This window comes from Benincasa hispida, chromosome 10, assembly GCF_009727055.1.
Source record: "Benincasa hispida cultivar B227 chromosome 10, ASM972705v1, whole genome shotgun sequence".
In the NCBI taxonomy this organism is placed as follows: Eukaryota; Viridiplantae; Streptophyta; class Magnoliopsida; order Cucurbitales; family Cucurbitaceae; genus Benincasa; species Benincasa hispida.
The window spans coordinates 2,164,794-2,187,507 of record NC_052358.1 but is presented as its reverse complement, the minus strand read 5'-3'; the positions used below and the strand labels follow the sequence as shown (position 1 = coordinate 2,187,507).

Sequence of the window (22,714 nt, the reverse complement as noted above, 5' to 3'; positions counted from 1 at the left end):
AACTTGTCAGCTCACGCATGTCTAGTGGCCCGTAGGCACACCGTCAAATATGATAATAACATCGCATGTCTAACGGTCCGTAGGCAAACCGTCAAACATGAAGCTAGACCCGTAGGTCTTCTGAAATAAAACATGCATCAAGGCGAGACAATAAACCGCTCTACTGGTCTATTCATGCATCACATACATAATATCAGTATTGATTATAAATTCGAACATGCTTATAATACTTATAATTGACATGAAACAAGTAAAACATAATGACAAAATCATGCTTCAAGAGTCCATCAGTTAACTTTATAATTTTAGACTAGGTCGCCTGGCACAAAGGCACCAGTAATAATACCACTTACCTCAACTTGGTCACAAAAGTCCACGCAAATAATTCTTTAAAACCTTTGAAAAACTTGAATCAACCCAAAGTTGTGGCTTGGTCCAAGACAAATTCCAAAACTTGATTCAATTAGCCAATCTGATCAAGAATTAAATCCGAAATCAATATCTTGATTTTTCCACTATTACTCTTAATCCAAAAGAATAACCAACCAACAACTTACCCAAAACTTACCGATCTTTACCAATTTTCTGCAAAACAAAAAATGGTCTCTAGCTTGATGGTCAATGCCACAAAACTTCCAAATCTTGAATCCAAGATTTTTCTCAAGATTCCGCCAAAGATCGGGCAGCCGTGGCTACCATAGATAGGTAGCGGGTGTTGCTGTCAGATGACATAAATTGTTTAGGCTCGTGACTAGTAGTGAGGGTTTTGCATGAAGAGGGTTTGCGAGAGTGAGGGAATTTCTAGTTTTACAGATTTTATTCAGCAGCGATTATGAACAAACTAGGTTTCAAACAATGATCCAGCCGTTCAAAATGAAATTCTATATGTCTCGAACAGACTGACCAAATTTGAGCACGATCCAACGGTTCAAAATCCGGAATTGATAATTTTGTGGAAGTTGTCGCTGAAGAATCGAATTGTTTTCTCCCCAATTTTTTTATCTCTTTTCACTCTCATTTGATTTTGAAAAAAAAAATCTCAATTCTTTTATTTTTTTTCAAATTTTGAAAAATAAATAAAATATTTTATCAAAATATTTCCAAAATCTCCAAAGATTCTATTAAATTTAGAAATCAATTAACTTTTCAATTTATCTTGCTTCAAAAACCAAAATTAAAAGGCATAAGATCTAGATACAAATTAAATCCTTCCAAATATTTAAATCAATTAAACCCCATGAAATTAATTATCTCTTAATTTTTTTTAAAGTTGGCCTTAAAATCCAAAATCAAAGGAAAACAAAATTCTAATAAGTTCGAATATCTAATCAATTAAATTCAATTTAATCAATAAAAAAAATTCATTATTTCAATTTAACCCAACAAATGAGGGGAAATTTAAACTCAATAATTTTAGATAATTAACTTAATTTTTTCTGAAATTCGAAATGTTACCGTAATAATAAGAATAATAAATTAAGAGGCTTCAGATTGAAATAATAAAAACATATAATAATCTTATTTTTGCAAATATTTTTCAAATTTTCTTCCTTTTTTTTTTTTGGTTAATATTTTCCAAAATTACACTACTACTACACTATTTAGGGGTACAATTTCAGTGACCTTTTAAATTTTTCTACAAATATTTTTATTTTTTCAAAACATTATTATCTTGCACTAAAAAACATTATTATTTAAAACCTACCAAATAAATTTCCTCAAAAAAATTAATAAAACCTACCAAATAAAGAAAATTGAATCTATAATTGATGATCGTCATTGCAGTCTGCAAAACAGAGCATTTCTCTGGTAACTAATAAACTATTCATTCTTGAAGTTCTTTTCCATGGAGCCTCAAAATGGCAGAAATTTCACTGTGAAATGTGAATGTCCGGAGAATCAGCAAGACATTAATAATCTCGAGAATTATACGGCGGCGGACGACGAACAGAGGTCGAACGGTAGTGGCGAAATCGTCGAGGAAAAGAAACTTAGTGAATCGGCCGACGAGGAGATAATTTCGAAGAAAAAAAAAAGAGGAAGGCCGAGGAAAAACGACGCCGTCGATCGGAAACTTCCGCCGCAGCAGAGCTTTGCTTCGTCCGCTGATTCACAAACCATTTCGAAACGCCGTCTTGGCCGCCGGCCTGGCCGCGGTAAATTGCAGCTTCTCGCACCGTTAGGTATGTATAGGGTTCAACTTTCAATTCCGTCGATCGGTTTGTCTTTTTCTTTCAGTCGCTCGTCGCCGCCGTGAAAAGCGCATGTAACCGTCGGTTTCTTTTCTTTTTCTTTTCTTTTTCTTTTCTTTTCTTTTCTTTTCTTTCTATTCTTCTTTAAACTTAGTTTTATTACTAATTTATTGTTGATGTTAAAAAATATATATATATATTTTCTATTAGCATTTTTTACTACTAATTTTAAAAATATATTCATATATCTATTTTCTTACATAAAAATTATTGTTGTTATTTAACCTATTTTTGATAAAAAATTAACTTTACCCTCACTTTGGGATTTATTGAAAGTTTAAGAAATAAAAATATATAAATTGAAAATATAGGAACTAAAGTTGAACAAACCTCAAAATATGGAAACTAAAATTATCCTTTAAAATAACAATTGAGGTGGAATAAAATCTTGAATGTTACTTTATGAAAAAAAACCTGACATTTTATTAATTTGAGTAAATAATAATAATAATTTTATGTAAGGAATATGTATTTATTTCCCAAATTTATAATAAAAATGTTCTTTAAAAAATAGCCAATAATTAATAAAAGGACTAAATTTAAGAATTATTAAAATATCGGACTAAAATAGAAAATTTAAAGTACAAAATCTAAAATGTTTATTAAAGGACGCTAAAATGTTTATTAAAGAACGGTTATGGTTTTTAATTTTAGCTATTCGAATTATTTTTAGGTTAATGACAATCAAGTTTTTTTTTTTTTCCTTTTCTTGTTCTTTTATATTTATTTTTCTTTTATTTTTAATATTAATAATTTGAACAACCTTGGAATAAGAATGGGGGAAAGTCTCATTTTAGTTTAGAAATTATTATATTAATTAATAGTTTGTTATATTGATTTGAAGGCGGTTATGCATGGGACCCAGCTGGCGGAAGTTTTACCCCTCATGTTGTTCTTGTTGCACCGGGAGAGGTAAGTATATATGGTTTAATTATTAAATATAATGTACTAAAAAATATATATTAAATTAAATATAATAATATTTATAACCCATAGTTTAAATCAAAAACTATAAAAAGTTTATTAAATCTAATTTCGTTAAAATACCATTTTAGCCTTTATACTTTAAAGTTTGTTCAATTTTAGATCATGTATTTTTCATTTATCCAATTTTAGTCATGTAATTTCAATAAATCTTAAATTTGGTCATTTGATGTTAATTTTTACTAAAATTGGTTAAATAATAATAATAATGTTAATTTTTACTAAATTTGGTTCAATAATAATAATTATTATTTTAAAAAAATAGTATGTGAATATGTTTTCAAAATCGACCAAATAAAACTTTTTGAAAAAGTCAACTATAAACTAGTAGTATCTATGACTGCATTTAAAATTTATTGAAAGCATAAAGACTAAAATTCAATATATTTTAAGATATGGGATTAAATTGGTATTTTAATCGATGTAATTATTATTTATTTAGTTACTTTTGTTACTAATAGATAGTTATATGATCTTCTGGCTTCTAAACCATTGAGTGTAAAATGCTAGCCAACTATATTAACCATTAGATTTTTCATTTTCTAAAATTCAACTTATAAACACTAACTCTTTGTGTTGTTATTTACTTCCAATAATGTTTTCAAAATTTAAATTAAGTTTTAAAAACTAAAACTTCGTTTAATAACAATTTCATCTTTAATTTTTCATTTTTATTATTTATGCTCATTTTATCTCATTCTTTTACTAAAGGATTTTACCTTTCTTTTAGTTTCATTTGAATTCTCATTTAAATTTAAAAAAGAAAAAAAATCGTAAAAATCACTTAGATTTAGTTTTTAAAATTTAGATTAACTTTTTAAAAAGAAAATCTTTTTCGATAGAAAAAATGTCACACTATTTACAAAAATAGCAAAAAAAAAAAAATAATAGACACTAATAAATTTCTATCAACGTTTATCATATAGTAATGATAGATTTCTATTAGTTTTTATCATTGACAAATATTGATAAACTTCTCAATCTCTATCAATTTCTATCAAAGAAAATTAAATTTTACTATTTTTTTTATAAATAATTTTCCTTATTTTTCTATTTTGAAAATTTTCCTTTTAAAAGATGGTTATGAGTGAATAACAAAGTAAATAAACATAGTTGAAACAATATTTATAAGGTTAATATAAATGTGTGGCAGGATATTGTGGATAGAATATCAACATTTTCAGTGCCAGGTCCTCGAGCAATCTGCATCATCTCTGCCGTTGGTTTAGTTTCGACCGTTATTATCCACAAACCTGGTTCTACACTAGCCTCAACAATTAGATTCGAGGTCTTGTTCTTATATATTCTTTTTCATTGAAACATTAAACTCTAATTATTTTGGTAACGTTTTTCGTTTATTTATTTCTTATTTTTCAAATTTATATTACTTTTTTATCAACAAAATTAGCCGTTTTAAAAATATTGTTTTTTTTTTAATTTCGTTTGATAACCATTGTGTAGGGTACATTTGAGATTTTACAACTATCAGGATGGTTTTTTGGAGGAGATCAAATGAAACGAATCTCAATTTCATTTTCAAAACCTGACGGTCAAGTCTTTGGTGGCATCATCGCCTCTTCACTTATAGCTGCCACTCCCATTCAGGTACCTTCTTTTTTCTTTTTCATTTCTATTTCCATTTTTTACTATTGCAAGTTTAGTCTATTATTAAAATAGAATTATACAAAGCTCCAACATATATTAGGGCAACTTAGAAAGTAATTTTATAAATGGTAAGAAATAACCTTTTCTTTTGCGTTTCACCTTTCATAATTAGCCTTCTTTTTAAAAATTCGTTCAAATAGTATTTTTCATCGGTCTTTCTTCATCAATATCAATACCGAGATTTGAATAAAAGAAAATAAAATTTTCATCTTATATCTAACTATTCATTGTTTTGGGTTTTCTCAGTACAATTTTGTTCGAGAATAACAACGAGGTCATATTTTTCGGTGATTTTTTGTCCAAGATGAACACCGAGACCCATATAATTTTTTCTAATATTATACAATATTTCCAAATCTCATACAACTCTCTTCTCTTTTTTCAAATTTTTTCCTCCCAAATTTTATATAAAATCTTTTGTAATTTTGCAAATCTTATACCCAATTTATATTTTCACAAATTTTTAAATTGATTTACCAATTATCATTTCAAATTTCTCTAAATTCTATGATGTTTGAATGTGTCATTTTTAAATTTTGGAAAGATCGGTAAAATTAAGTAAGATTTGGGAAAATTATGTGAATCTTGATCCTCATCCTGGTCAAAATTAGATTGAGATTTCATCGAGAAAGCTCAAAAGAATAAATATTTATATATAAGTTGAAAATTTGAACTTTTTATACAAATCACGGTTGAAAAACACCAAAAAAAATTATTTCAACAAGTTTTCAAAAAGCATATTAATCGTGAATGATGAAACTAAAAAGGTTATTTATGATAATTTTTCAATTTCATCCGTACTAGAAAAAGAAAATAGTCACTAATAAAGACCTCTCTTTCAATTAATTTTTCTAACAGTACTTTTAAGTATTCTTTTCCAAAATTTTAAAAATACTATTCTTTTTAGTAGGCAGTCAAATACCATTAGAAACTAATCATAAATATTGGAATGTATTTTTAATTAGATAAAACATTTACATATATGATCTGTCCACTCTTGTTTGATCTGATTTGGTATCTGTGTTACTTGATGATGAAATTTTAAATCCCATGATACTCTAATCACTACATGATTAAAAATATCCTAGCTAGCTAGTCTTAGATTTAAAAATTAATATAAAAATTGTTGAGATCTTAAAGCATTATTCTCTCCCATTTTTCCCTTAAATCTTTAAATATGTATTAAAAACACTATAATGTAAAATTTTACCTCTTCCAATATATATATATATATATATATTTACTCCTGCGTTTGATTGAAATTATGATTGTAGTATACTGAATTTTACCGATTGTTAACAGATAATTGTGGGAAGTTTCAAGCAAAAAATAGAGCAATAGAGTTTTAAAAAAATGGAGCAGTCAGCCAGCAGGTATTATTCTATTTCTGTGCTATTATAATAATAGATTTAAATACAACTCTAGAAAAGTTCGATTTAGTCTATATACTTTTAAATTTGTCTCAATTTAATTTCTATATTTTAATAATTTTAACATGAAAAGTAGAAGAAAAAAAGTAAAATGAAAATCAAAGGATCAAAATAGTAATTTCTTACTAAAATGAATATTTTGAAAATATAGATAGAACAAATTGAATGTAATAAAAGTAGTATTTAAATCATAATATTATAATAAATTTGAGAGGAGTAATTACTTGAATCCTCACGCAGGCACTGAAGAAGAAGCAATCTATAATGATCCCATCTCCTCGCTCTAAACCACCAAACGTCACCGTTTTGCTTCTCTTTATTCTCCTCTCACACACAAACGTTTGAATATTAGAAAGTAAAAAGTTCGTTGTTAAAATTCTGTTTGGTGAATTTGTAATCAAGTTTTCCATTTTCTAGACCAACTCTTTTATTATTGTTGTTTTTTCAATTAATAGGATCTCCGAAATTTGAGTTTTGTTCTATCTTGATCTCTAAACTTTTAGAAATATCTGTTTTAGTCCCTTCAACTTTTAAAAAATGTTTACTTTGGTCTCTGCTATTAATAATCTATTAACTCTTAAACATAATTGTTAAATAACTTGTATTTTTGAATGATTAGGCTGTCAAATAATTTAATCATGCTAAAAAATATAGGATTTTAATTTTAAATTATCTGGTAAAGCAATTTTCTATAGACGATTTCAAAAGTTATTTTGCATCCAAGATTTTGACTGTTCACTATTCCGACACATTGGTTGTTGATATTTTACTTCACCTTTATCTTGTTCAACCCATGTTAGATGTAATTTTATCCTTAAACAGATTTTGTCTTTAAATCATTAACATAATCTTAACAAGGACTAATATAAACATTTTTTAAAAGTTCAAAGAATAAAATGGAGTTTTTTAAAGTTTAGGAACCAAAATAGAACCATACTAAAATTTCAAGGACCGAAATAGGATTTAAACCGTTTTCAATTAATTTTTTTTTTTTTAAAAAAATATGGATCCAATCTGTAGCCTTACCTCAAAATTCATGGGCTTTTGGACCGATTCGTTAAACTAGGCTTTACTTAATTTGGGCCTTGGACTTAAAAGTTTTTTTTTTTTTTTTTTTTTTTTTTTGTGGTGGTAAAGGAACAAGCGAAAAGAAGCAAAAATTGGTAATGAAGTTTAAAATTTTGTAGAAAAATTGAATGGAGGGAGGAAAGTACAAAAATGGCATGGAGAAGAGGAAGGGCATTTACTTTACGTAGATGGTAAGAAAACTTTTAAGACAAATTCCTTTTGCTTTTGATTTTTTTTTTAAAAAAATTATGGTCAATAAAAAAAAGGTATAAAATAATTTTTTTTTTTTTTTTTTTTTTTTTTTAAAAAAAACCCAATTATAAAGGCAAGAAAAGCGGTGAAGAATTGCATATTTTGACCTCATGATGAATAAACGACATAGGAAAGGATCTTGAAAGGTTTTTGATTGACGTAGTGTTATGAAATCTTTGTATTCTTATGGCAAAATTTTGGCTATCAAATTGCGCCGAGACTGAAGAAAGAAAGAAAGAAAGAAAAGCACAAAAAATTGAGTCAACACAAAGATGAAGTTTTGGATTATGTTGGAGTTTTGCCAAACAATGAATAAGGAAAAAGAAGTTAGAAGAAGACAAAATTAAAGAAGAATAATGGGGTTTGGTTAAAAAAAGAAAAAAAAAAAAACTTACAGTGGTAGATTTTAGAAGAGGGAAGGGTGGTAAAAAGGAGTGCAAGAAGCAGCCTTTTTTAACCAAAAAAGAAGAATAAATAAGAAGAAGAAAGGATGATTTTGGAATATGCTGATTCTAGTTGTAGTTGTGGTTTCTTTCTTTCTTTCTATATCTACCCCATTTATTTTGTACTATTGTTCCTATTTATTATATTATATCCACTCAACATAAATTAGCAAACAAACTGACAAACACCCACACAATGCAGGACTGTGAAATTTTTTTTTATAAATTAAAAATAAATCTTCTAATATGAAAAGCCCAACTTGAGAATTTTTTTTATTTATATAAGTGACATCAAAATGGTTGCATAGATCAAGATTTTTTTTTTTTTTTTTTTTTGACTTTGGTACAAGTGGGGTGTGGTGAAATTAGGGCAATCTTAGATTTTTTTTTGTTTAAAAATGTTATTTTAATAAATAATGGCAAAAATAGGATAAGGATAAAAGTATTTTGAAAAATAGATAAGTAAATCGTGAACAATTTTATAAAATTAGTCCACATGACATGCAAATAATCGTAGATTGGGTTTACGATTTTTCTCACATTACCTGGTCAATCCTACCACGACTACTATGCCTACCATACTGCCATGCCTGCAATTTGCAAAGCCGACTCACTTAGAAATTGTGACCTCCCCACCTTAATACCCCACCATCCTCCACTTCTCTCTCCACCAAACTATATTTCCTCTGCATCATTTTCATTTTGTCATCACATCTACCACCATCCACCTTGGATCTCTGCCATCCGCCGCACACGTAGTTATTTTTTAGAATTTTTTTTCTTTTCTTTTTTTTTTTTTTTATATTATGATGTGGATCTATGGATCCAATGACTTTTTATTTTTACGTAGATCTCCATCGAATTTTAAACTTTCTCTTGTTATTCCTTTTCATTATGCCATCGTTGTTCTCTATCACTTACAGCCACCTATAGATGTAGGTAAACTCATGGACGGGATACGTAAGCTCGTAGCCAACATTTAAAATAAAAAGTACAAAAAAAAAACTAAATCGTATACAAGATCCATGATTTACTGTCAATCGTGAACCGCCTTGACATTTGGCAACATGGACTGCAAGGGTTGATCGGGGTATATTGTGGACTAGGTACATGATTTTGAAGACATGTTGAAATAGTGGACACCGCCCACGATTTCATTCCCAACCCTATTTTTGTCATTATTTATTAAAATAACATTAGTTTTAGGGAAAAAGAAAATCCACAATCTTATTTAGCACCCATAAGTTAATTTTTTTAATAAAAAAAAATATATTGCTTGTTAGGGAGACAATAAATCTACAAACATCTTCATATCTTTATAATGATGTAATATTGTTAAAAAAAAAAGTTATTCGATGAGACTATCACATAACAACAGTTGGATGTGGATTTAAAAATATGCATATCTCTAATATGATCAACTTTTATTCCAACATGACAAAACTACAAACCACATGGTAGCAACCTCTCTTTGAATAATTTCTCACTCCAAACATAAATCAACATGATTTCATCTAAAAAAACCTTATACTAAATGAAGATATTGCCCCCACTTAGTGGTATTGGAGATCAAAATTTTCAACCTTGAGTAAAGAAGTGATGTCACTTACCATCGTATATTTTCACTTTGATCATTGCTCCCCACTTTATTTACACACTCGTGATCTTTTTATAGCCTAACCAATGTGAAATTTTAATAATACATAGTGGAGTTTCAACAAAATTCAAGTTGATTTATATATTAGTATTAAATAATTATTACAATGAGATCTATTTCTCTCATTTAAATCTAATTTTCATCTCAATATTTTCATTTTGATTCTTGATTAGAGAAACTATCAAATTTCTATTTATTGTCTTTGGTCTTTTTTATTATATATTTTTTTTTAAAAAAAATCTAAGTTGAGTTTTGGAAACTTAATTTTTAACTTATGGGATTCACTTCAAAAGTCCCCTCTCCTAATTAGCCTTCTAATATCATTATGGTTAAGAATAAAAAGTCAATTGTAAAACTGCCTCTATAGTACGATGATAGTTGCATTATAGTTGGAATTATACTCTTAAGCTTTCAATTTTAAAATTTGAACCCTTAAATTTATACAAACATTAAAATTGATCCCTCATTTTTTTACAAAATTGTATAGGTTTCACTACAAGAAAAAGGGACTCTCTCGACGCCTAAAACAACCGTCAGAAAATAGGTCGTCAAGAGAGAGACTATCTCCCGACAACGTAAGGGTGTCGTCGGGAGTACTTAATAACTCCTGATGCGGTATGTCCCTCATCAAGAGTTTAACAAAACTCCCGAAGCCTCACCATGTCCGTCGGACATTGGGAACGAAGGCCAATCTAGACGGGCCAAACTCAATAATTCGTCGAGAGTTGTGTAAGAACTCCTAATGGTTATGATAGCCCGTCGAGAGTTCTGATTTAAATCCCCAAATCGAACCCTCAATTTCATATCTGCTTGTATTTTCTTCCTTTCTTCTAACCTTAGCACACAACAGAGAAGAGGAACCCCTAAATCGATCGTCCTTCAATCATTCGGTCGTTGTCTGCCCGTTCGTCCATCATCCTTCAATCGTACGACTGTCCTTCGAACTTCTAGTTCGTCTGCGTGTCGTTCGTCGCCCAAATCGTCTGTGTCACCCAAATTGTTGCCCAAATCGTCCGCGTCTGCATCGCCCATCGTCGTTCGTCCATCGTCTGTTGTTCGTCGTTTATCGTCCATCGTCTGTTCATCCTTCGATCTTCAAGGCAGTTGGTCGTCGTCCATTGGAAACTACTTTTGGTGAGTTAAACTTTGACTCTTAAAGTTGTTCGTTGCATATATTACATTTTATATTAGTCTTACGTTCCAAATCTATCATAATGGATGTTTAGTACCATATGTTTCACATAATTAGGAAATTGTTTTCAATTAACTTTTGATAATTCATTATGATTGTATAGACAAAAGTGAATTGATTCCTTTACAAGAACAAAAAGTAAGTAAATTGATTTCCACATGAAGAATTTCGTAAATTAATTTAGCATTAATCTCCTTTTGGCATTGAATTTGGTGAATAGGTGGTTGTCCTTTTGGCCTCCCCCAATTTCTTTTGCTATGTTATTGTCCCTTCTACTGATAATTGTTTTGATGTTAATTAATGAGTTTTGATAAGTTTGCTTGTTGAAATTTATTAACCATTAATGAAAATGAAATTTTCGGTTTAGATTGGTATATATGTAACATTTTATTTATTTATTATTTTTTTTATAAGACATAGCTTTGCTCAAAGAAAGTAAGGCTTGGCTACATTTTACCTTCAATGGAAAGATGATGTGATGAGATTTTATTTCCCATTATCTTATTCATGAACCACCATCTATCAACCCAAGCACAATTTGATCTTTGTACTATTCATTATCTAAATAATACAAGTTATTGTTTTAGATTACAAGTTGGTCAGAAAATGTTTTTTTTTAAGGATGAATAAAGAATGGATCAAACTTAGGAATAAGTTATCAATGGAGTATAGAGAAGGAATATCCCAGTTTTTAGATGTGGCGAAATTTCATGCTAATGATTCCGGACGAATAAGTTGTCCATGCAAGAATTGTATGAATTCAATGTGGGAAAAATTAGATGTTGTGGAGCGACATCTATTAACATATGAAATATCTCCCTCATACTGTGAATGTGTATATCATGGAGAGCCAATTTACTTATCTAGAGATTTTGAAAGTCATACAACTCATTCAATATACAATATTGAAGCAAATAATATAGAGGGTAATGTTGTTGAAGAAAATGAAATGTTGAATCTTATAAACAATCTACAAGTTCCAATTGAAAACGAAGATGCAAATGAAGAAGGGATTGAGAATGAAATGTCCTCTAATGGTCAAGAAAGAGATACCATGAATTTATTTGAGGATTTAATAACCGAAGCATGTAATAAACTTGTTGGATTTTATGCCCTAAAACTCGTAGATAGTGAATGTAATTAAATGACTGTCATTAATAAATAGTTATTAATGTTGTTCTCAATAAGTATTATTGATATTTTATTTAATTTTGTCTTATTAACTCTAAAAAGTTTAATAAACAAACATCCAAGGTTGTCTTATGAGTCTTGAATTGTATGTAGAGACATATAGGAATCAATGTTCAAGATACAACTTAAAGGGTCTATAGTATAAGGGCAAGGTTGGGTACCTTATCCTGGTGACACTATGGATATGACCCACTTTGTATTTGATACAAATGCAGTGGTCCAATGCGGTCGTATAGGAGACACGCGAGTAGGGGTATCCTAGACAATGAGTCTGCACAAGACCGGACCGTGAAATAGTAACCACTAGATGTAACTCCATTGGCTAGTTAGGTTTTTATTTCCATAGGATGACCTAGGCAACTTAGTCTTACTCTTGAGTACATTATGAATTCCTATTCACGAAGGATTATCCTTTGATTTGTATAGGTGAGAGTGGCTAGTTCGCTAGCTCCATATGCATACCATTTTGAGGATAAGACCGATTAGGTAGCTGGGAACGTAATCATACAAGATCAATTTCACTCCTTCCCGACTTTAGGGTAAGTAGGTGAGTGTTCCCTTAATTCGTGTCTCCAGAAATTGAACAAAAGGCTCTACCCTCTCACTGGCCCGTGAGGGTTTTTATTTAATAGTTCAACCATAAACAAGTTGTTCATTAGAGGAGCATTGGTATTTAAGGATGTAAAGGTAACCCAGGGGTAAAATCATAATTTGACCTAGCTGGTATTATGAACACTTGTGAATGACTAACTTGTTGTTATTGGTCCATATCCGTGGACACAGAAACATATTTGTAGTGAGAAAAGTGTAGTTGTGGGTCTTTAGGAATGTACACACAATTAACGAATATTGATTAATTTGATTACTGAGTTTAGTCAATTAATCTTACATCGTTGGAGCTTTTGATTTACATATCCATTATGTCCCCTTCCTATCTTGTAAAGGGTATTGAGGTAATTTGTCATTAAATTGAATTTGAAATGTTCAAATTTAGAATTGAGAATTTTTTAATATATGTTGATACATTTTAATATACATTTTAATTTTAGACTTTATTATTAATTTTAGATATGATTCAAAATTAATAAATGAGAGAATGAAATATTTGAAAGGAGTTCAAATATTAAATTAATATGAATAAGATTCATATTGAAAACTATAGATAAAAAATAATGTGCATTGAATGCACATTAAAACTATAAGTTAAATGAGAGAAATATATTTGAATATGATTCAAATGAGAAATTCAAATTAAATATGTGATATTTAATTGGAGAATTAAATATAATTTAATTGAATTTTGAATTTAATTAAATAGATTAAATCATAACTATAAGTTAAAATTAATGCACATTAGATGCACATTAAAATTATAGGTTATGTGAGAGAGAACCATTTAAATATGATTTAAATGGTTATTGTTTTTATTTATTTAATTAAATTAAATTAATAGTTTTATTTAATCTTAATTAAATAAAATATAACTTCCTGTCATTAAAGACCAGTGGGAATGAATTCCAACGTCTCAGCATTTTCCACCCACTCTCTTCCCCATTCTCTCTGTAATCAAAAGGGGAAAAAATAGAGAAGATCATTAATCGATATTCAAAACACTCCTGCATTTTTTTCCCTCTTCCTCCCAATTCCAAAAGAAAAAAAAAAAGAATCCCACAATTCTCATCTCCTCAATTTCCTTGCAAGAATAGGGAGGACTACAAGTGGTGGTACCCAATCTCAATTCTCAAGAGAAATTCTACTATCAAAAGGTTTGCAAGGTAAGATTTCTTTCTTGTATAATTATGTTTTTAAATTGCATGCTTAATCTATTTTTCTATTTTATTCCAATGCAAAATTGTTCTATTTCTTCCCTGGGTGTTTGCAATTTTCGTCCTTAAACTTTTTAATGAAGTTGATGCATATCAAAGTTTGACATGTTGCTAGAATTATTAAAGGCAGTGTTTCCAGCCAGCACCGCTATACCTACTTCCTTTTATGAAGCTAAGCAAAGATTACGTGATTTAAGTCTAGGTTATGAATCTATTCATGCGTACAAATATGATTGTGTATTGTACTGGAAAGAATTTGCATATTTGCAACAATGTCCTACTTGTGGTGAGTCCCGGTACAAAGTTAATGATGGCAAGGGTAAAAAAAGTCACATAAGGTATTACGTCATTTTCCATTAATATCGAGATTAAAGCGATTGTTTGCATCAAAAGAAGGAACTTCCGACATGAGATGGCATAAAGATAAGCGAGTTGAAACGAAGGATGTGTTACGATATCCAGCTGATGTAGAGGAGTGGAAACATTTTGATCGTGAATTTCCTCATTTCGCTTTAGATCCCCGAAATGTTCATTTGGGATTAGCTTCAGATGGGATCAATATATTTGGAAATATGAGTATTTCGTTTAGTATGTGGTATGTGGTGATAATCCCTTATAATTTTCCACCTTGGAAATACATGAAGGAAACAAACTTCTTCATATCTTTGCTCATACTTGGTCCAAAATCTCCTGAAAAGGAAATTGATGTTTACTTGCAGCCTTGATTGAAGATTTGAAAGAATTATGGACTATTGATGTGCAAACTTATGATTATGTTACTAGTGAGTTTTTTCAACTATATGCAACCTTATTGTGGACTATTAATGACTTCCCTACGTACAGTGACTTATCTGAGTGGAGTACAAGAGGTTATCAAGCATGTCCCATATGAAAAGAAGATAATTCGTCCTTCGGGATAAGAAAAAAAAATCATTCATGAGACATTGATATTATCTTCCAAAGAATCATAGTTGGCGTTGAAGTAGGTAACTTGATGAAAAAGTTGGATGTAGACCTCCTCCAGTTGTAATGAATGAAGAAGGGCCAGATTGTGTGGAAGTTTATGAATTTTGAAAGTTTTTGGAAGTTTATGAATTTATGAATTTCTTGTTTCTTTTGGAGTTCAACTTGTAGTTTTTGTGTGTTTGTGGAGGTTTCAGGTTGAGAATATCTAGTCCTGGAAGTGTGTTTATTTTCTTCGTTTTGTAGGATTATAAGGTTCATCTAATGGCTTTTGTTTGATTGTGAAAGTTTATGAATTTTGAATGTTGTTTGAGATGGATTAAGATAAGTTATTCTTTTGGAGTTTAACTTGTGGTCTTTGTGTATCTATGGAGGTTTCAGGTTGAGAATGTAATGTTGGAAGTGTGTTGATTTTCTTTGTTTTGTAAGATTGTTACTCATTTCTTTGTTTTGTAGGATTGTACGATTTTATTTGTTTAGTAGGATTTGTAGGATTCACCTTATGGTATTTGTTTTCTTGTAGGATGTTGTTTGGAGATGAGGTTGGAAATGTCGTCAGAGATGTGTTCGAGATCGTGTGTTAGAGATGTTATGTTGGAGACATTGTTTTCATGTTCTTTGTTCTATGTATTTGTGAAGACATATTTCTTTTATAAACCATTTTACCTATTTTTCTCTATTTTGGATAATAAAGAGTACTATGGACTTTGTTTGTTTGTTTGTTTTATTTCTTATGTGAATATTTTTTAGTTGCTTGATAATGTTATATACACTACAAGAATTTTTACTTGTTTCGATATTTTTTTTTCTTAACGCTTTCATTTTCGTTGGCATAGGCGTATTTATCTCGACAAAAATTTAATGTGTCGGCCAAAATAGAGTAACATGCACATTTTTTCTAAAAATTTATGTCGATGAAAATTAAAACTTTTTCCGACAAAAATATGTGTGGGAAAAGTCTTTAAAAATCCCATCTTCTTTCCCCCAATTTTTTTCCTTTCTTTTATTTTCCTTTATATTTCTATTTTTCCCCTTCTTCTTTTTTCCTCTCCCTGCAGACCAGCTCCCGCCGACCAGCTCCCCTTCATCCCCCCTCCTTTCTTTTTTTTTTTCCTGTTTTCAGCCCCTCTTGTCGACCCCCCTTTCCTCCATTCTCTTATCGCTGTCTCTTATACACATCTAGATGTGTATAAGAGACAGTTGTTGTACTTATTGTATACATAAATTGCTTGTACTAATAAATTATAATTGTGTAGGAAAAAAAGGAGAAGAACAAGAAGAGCAGAAAATGTCTCAATTTCAACCATTATTGTGGGTCGAAATCCTTTTTTCAAGTGCAAAATGAATTGGTATGGTATGATGTAAATTCATTATTGTTTTATTCATTTCCCATTGAATGTAAAGAATAAATTTATTTATTGAATTACAGACGATCGAGGAGGGTAAAAAGTAGGCCAAGTAGAATTGTTTTACAAAAGTCACTTCTCAAAGAAGGATGGGTGGATAAGCGAAGCCGCCAAAGAAACATATGTAGGTTATATTGTATCATATATGTATAATTTTATATTAATCCTTATACATAATATATAACCTAAAAATTATTATAAACATAGTTGGTAATGCAAGAGGAGATTAGAAAGTCATCGTAAGATGGGGTTGAACCAACAATGGAGGAAATTATTTGTGAATGAGTTTTGGGAAAACGATCAGGTCATACCAATGGTTTTGGATGGAACCCAAAACCCAATTTAGCTACATCTTCCTCACAAATTGAGAAAGATATTGGGAATGAGTATGAAAAGCTTGAGGCGGAGGTGACAAGCTTAAAAGAGGAAAATGTCATGTTGAAGTTAATAGTTTTGGGTTTTCAAGATCAATTGACTGAAATCACAAGACAGTTAGGTGCACAACAAAAGCAAGGAGATGGACCTTCGAACAACTAGGTACGTTATGACAACTTTCAGTTCTTGGTTAGTGGATTTAGAAACTTAATTTGGTTGTTGTGTGGCTTTCCTACAATTATGGTAGCCACTTCAAATACGAGTGTTGTAGTGGATTTAGGAACTTCATTTGTTTGTTTTGTGGTTATCCTGCAGTCATGGTAGCTACTTTAAATTTATATGTTTTAGTGTACTTGTAGGGATCCGAGAGTTGAGTTATATGCTTTTAGGACTATCGAATGACGAATTTAGCCTTGAAAGAAATGTAGGTGGATTTAGAGGGGAGGGATTCACTTCGACGCTTTCTATGCATTTGTTGCTACTTTGTGGTTTAAATGGCGTTTAGGTGCAACTAGGACACGTTCGTAGCTTGGGAGGGGATGAGGGATGTATATGTTGTAATTGTGTTTTAGATTATTTTGAAGCCAAATTGTGGACTTTAAAGGAACAAGTTCTTGGCTTATTTGTAAGGATCCGATAGTTGTAGAGGTGTAAAGGGTATTTATCTATTTGTTTAAGTGGATTTACGACATGCTCGTTATGTGGGGAGGGATTCACGTCTTAATTATAACCATTTTAATCACTTTTTAGATGGTAAAACCGTGTTTGTGGTGTTCATGTTTTAATTATGAACATTGACAATATGTTTGTAGCTTGAGAGAGGGATCATTCATTATAACCATTTTAAATGTTTTGTTTTTCCTATTTCAAGTTGTTCGTGTAAATTCGTATAGATCATTTTTTTGGAGATTGCAAGAAGATTTTGTGAGATGATTACTTAATTTGGTTTAGTATCTCACTTATTTTGGCTTAGGGTATTTTGGCTTAGGGAATACTAAACTTTTTTTGTACAGGGGATTTGTAAGAAGTTAGAAAAGCTCAAATATAATTGTATATACAGTTTTTGTTTGTAAAATTTTATAGCTTATATATTGAATATTAGTTTTATTTTCAAATGTATAAGCTTACTTTTGTTATATTTATTCTCAATTGATTTGTTTGAAGATTAATTTTTGTGTGCATAATTAGGTATTAATGAAATAAAAAAATTGGTTGTTTAATTGTTACAAAAAAATATATAAAATTATAAACAACTTATGCCGACGTAAATAAACGTTGGCAAAAATCTGCAAATTGAATTGAAATTTTGTTGTTTAGGACTATGCTTTTCTCGATGCAAATTGTATTTTGTTGGGAAAAACATATGCCAATGCAAGCAATTGTGTTGCCAAAAATGATATTTATGCCAACGAAAATCATTTTCATCGGGAGGAACTTTTCCCGACATGAATATAACGACGATTATGCTGACGCAAAAAAATGCGTCGACATAACTTATCCCGACGTTTTTAATACTTTGCTCGACATTTTTTTTGCGTGGGGAAAGGTGAAAATTCTTGTAGTGTATAGGTTATTCAAATCAAATTAAAAAATGACTATCTCCCAACAAAAAACGTCGAGAGTGTCCAGATCTCTCGACGGCTTGAAATTAAGCCGTCAGGAGCTCGAAGAAATCTCGACGATGTCTATACATGCGTTGGGAGTGCCAAACTCCCGACGGTATGTGTTTCCGCGTCGAGAGTTGTACTCCCGACGGACATATCCCGACCAAAATCTCAACGATAGAGTGGATCTCTTGATGCGTTTTTTACCATTTTCCGGCAATTTGAAGCATCGGAAAAGGGGTGATTTCATGTAGTATTTGATGAGTCCAATTCTAATACTTTTAAAAGTTTGAGGGTCAATTTTTACAATTAAAAATTTGAGAGTGCAATTGTAATTACCACCATATGCAGGAGTAGTCTTTACAATTTACCCAAAGTAAAAATTAACTTGAAGAGATTCCTGTTTTAAAAATTGAGTAAATATATTGATTTTTGGATTTCAAGGATGATATGATGAATTCTGGTTGTAGGGGATCCAGGAGAACGTTCGGGGGCAAATTACATGCATCATTTTTATTTATTGCAAAAACAATTATTTGAATTAAATCAAGATTCATTTTTTTTCTTAAAAATTTAAAAATAATGATTTGATTTATTCATTAATTTCTTAAAACTCAAACATGTTATAATTCACATCTCTCACTCCGTGGCTGCCCATGAGTTGTGATAGAAGACAGAAAATGAGTTAGAGGATCGCTATCAAAATGTCCTCTTATGATCAAATTCAATCATTTATATATTTATAAATAAAATTTGGTATAATAAAATATTCAAGAACCGACAGTAGTTGGCTTAAATAAATGCGTATATTTATTTTTATATATTAACCAAAAAAAGAAAAAAAGAAAAAGAAATGGAGCCATCACAAATTTCACGAATTAAAACTCAACTTCTCTTTCACAATAAGAAAGGCCATACTTTCTTTACAATTATTAAATACAACTTTCACATCACATGTTTTCTCTCACAAACACACATAATTAATATTTAATATTGTCTATGTACTATTAACATTTTTTTAAAAAAAATTAATTAATGTACTTTATTAACAATTTTTATTTCTGATTTTCATAGAAATTATATATTTTCATCAATGAGATTCAAGAAATTATTCATTCAGTATCTGAATTTTTAAAATCAACATGTCCGAGCTCCTAAAATTGAGTATTTAAGAATATTTTTTTTTAGTGAATCTAATTATATTTTATATAAAAGTAAATAATGACATCCAATTTTTCATTGTTTATATATATATGGAAATTTATGTGTTTGTTTGATAGTGACCTTTTCTTTTCTAAAAAGTAGTTAATTTGTTTATACTTATTTGCTTGAAATGTTTTCCAATTGTTTTTAAAATATTAAACAATTTTTTTAAAAAAATAATATTTTAAAAAGTCAAGATAAAATTACCATTGAATATACCATTATTCTTTTCTAATTATCCATTAAAATTTTTTTTTCCAAATTGAAGTAACTTATTTTTTTTTTATGTTTAACAAACACATGGCTGAAATGATAATTTAAATACTTGTATATTTTAATTAGTTGAATTATATTTAAGATGTAAAAATATACTTTCAAGTATTTAATTTAAAAAATAAATTATTTTCGAATAAATTCAAATGGACTCTTAAATGGATTAAAAAAATAATTAGATCATGATTGAATAACAATCATAGATCCAAATTACAATTTTATGAGAAACGCTAATTAAGTTTACCTTATAATAAAATGTGATTAACGTGTGACGGAAAGTAAATGATATGTAATTAATTTCATAATCAAAACAAAAACCTTGGAAAACATATCAGTAGTTTGGAGTACAAGAAACATAAAGAATATGTCGGATTGTAAAATATAATATTTACATATAAAATAATATAAATATTTTTTTTTCCAATCTGTTAATTATTAAATAATTGCCAGCTGTGCATTTATTATGAGTGAATTAGAATCTTCGCTCTTTTTGCCACATCAACCTTGAGGTTGAAGCAGATAATTTCTTAATCACGAGAAGCCCTTTTGCTTTTTTACTATATCACTTTTTACCATCGTAAGTTTTAACCGATATGATTATATAATAAAAACTTTATTGTATAAATAAAATAATAAAAGTCAGAATCTTTGAACTAGACGATTTTCGTAATGACATAAGTTAAAATAACATATACCTTAATTCATAAGAATGATCTAGTAAAAAATTGTATACTTTAAACTCATTTAAAACTTTATTAGATTTTTTGATGGAGAGAAAAAAAACTACTTAATGAGATAAAGAGAAGATGAATCAATCCCTAGAGTTTTATTTTTATACAGACAGTTCACATCACGGTGTTAAATTAGGAAATCATCTTTTACTTGTCAGGAATTATTTTTTACTTAATTGATTCAATAAAATAGTAGACCTAAACGATAAAATAACAGATAATGTGATAATATTAAATTTAAATTAAATCTAGCATTTTATTCATCTTTTGTTTCTCTTTTGTGAAATAATAAAGTTGGAAGGTAAAAGATTAGTCGTTCAATTAAAATGACATAATAGAGCAAAAAATAGTTAAACAATTAGAATGGCATCACTGTTATGGTATCCACATTATATATGTTAGATGATATAATTAAATTCACTTTACCTATTAACTTAAGCTTTTGAGTCAATCGGTGATTTAATATGGTATCAGAGCAGATATCTAAGGAAACCTCTATTCAAGCTCCTGTAATGTTATTTCTTCTCCAACTAATATTCATTTTCACTTGTTGGGTCTTCTTCGTATTTCAAACACACAAGTGATGAGAAGTGTTAGATAATTTAATAATATAGTTTGAATTAGATGGTGGATTCGTGATAAATGAAGATCAAATGAATGGTAGAGCTACATACTTTTGTAATTAGGTAGAAAATACATAGCTCAAAATTATTGCTAATGTCTCTATTTGTAGAACATGAAGAGTTTGGTGGTTGTTGTGTTTGAATCACTTTTATGTGAGTTTTTTTGTTTGAGTTATGATGAATACAAAACCTATGTAAGAATAGGTTGTGTCATTGTCAAGGACTTTGAGATAGAGTTGTGAATTAAGTTGATTGATGTTGAACGAGCTTCCTAGTTTAAGAACAAAATTAAAATTTTATTAATTAAGGAAGTATCATAAGTTTGTTATGTACTTTATAGTATTGAGAACATCTATATTCTTGCATAATTCGAATATTGTCAAAGTTAGTTAAAAGGAAGCTTCGAATTCATAAATCTAGCATGTGTAAATTTATGAGAGTCAAATACCCCTAAAAATATCTTACATTTATCACTTTCTAAGATGAAAAAAAAATAATAATGAAGAATAATTCATCTTTTAAAAAATAAATGCACTTTAGAAAAATATATTATAAAGTTTTTTAAAAATGTTTTTAACCATTTTTTTGGTCTTTGGTGTCATTTTTTTTTTGTCTACTTCACCAAAAAAAAAATTATTATAATCTCTATTGTTTTAACTTCTATTCATTTCGGCTCTTATACTTTCAAATTTTTTATTTCGCAAACGAAACAAATAATTGTTTAAAAAAGTTGTACACATGAGGAAAATTTAATTAAAAAAAAAAAACTAAACTTCATGTACTTCATTATTCATTAAGGCATTCATGACCTTGCCTAAAACTCTCCTACTTCATAAATTTCACGAATATGATTAATTCGGTAAGAGAGAGAGAGAGAGAGAAAAAAAAAGAATAACTTTAATAAAGGATAGTTCATCTTTATAAAAACAATTCCACTTTAAACATTTTGTGAAAAAGCATTTCATAAAAGAGTGAAAAAAATTGTGTAAGTTCTATTTTGAACATGATACTTTCCAACTCTCCAGTCTTGGTTCATCATATATTTTTAAAACATTTAAAAAGGGAATAGATTAACGAATCAAAGTAAATAATTTTTAAAAAAAAATCATAATGATTATGCCAAATTCACTGATCAACCAAAAGAAATATATCCCTAAATCGAGAGAAAGCTCCTCAAGAACAATATTCTATAATACTATTTTCGAAAGCTTTTTATTACCTTAAAATGACTATTTATATTTTTACAAAGAAATAAGATAATTAATAAATTAATTCTAAAATATTAATTAATTTAAATAATACTTATACAAATATTAATTAAAATATACTAATCGTCTAATAATTCTTCTCGTCCTTTATTATACTTCCAACCAAAAGGTTATAAATTTAAATATTCACACAATACTTTGGTTGGAAAAATAAAATAAAATAAATAATGAAAAAAAAAAAAAAAAAGTGGATCCCACATTTAAGAGAATGGGGGTTAGTTAGGTGGTAAGGATATGTGTACAAAATTTTAAAAAGCAAATGAATTATTCAGAGTGATGAGAGAAGAAAAGCTGTTTAGGAACTTGCA

The 22,714-nt window shown here is 29.1% G+C and overlaps 1 protein-coding gene across 1 annotated transcript; it reads left to right on the top strand.

Annotated features, from left to right (window-relative positions):
- Positions 1-1,797: 1,797 nt before the first annotated feature.
- On the top strand, positions 1,798-6,663 carry LOC120087641 (AT-hook motif nuclear-localized protein 9-like). Its single transcript, XM_039044481.1, has 6 exons — positions 1,798-2,183; positions 3,097-3,164; positions 4,390-4,524; positions 4,698-4,841; positions 6,204-6,274; positions 6,572-6,663. Exons 1-5 carry the CDS (start codon positions 1,847-1,849, stop codon positions 6,240-6,242), a joined length of 723 nt encoding a protein of 240 aa, XP_038900409.1. The 5' UTR covers positions 1,798-1,846; the 3' UTR covers positions 6,243-6,274; positions 6,572-6,663.
- Positions 6,664-22,714: the final 16,051 nt, after the last annotated feature.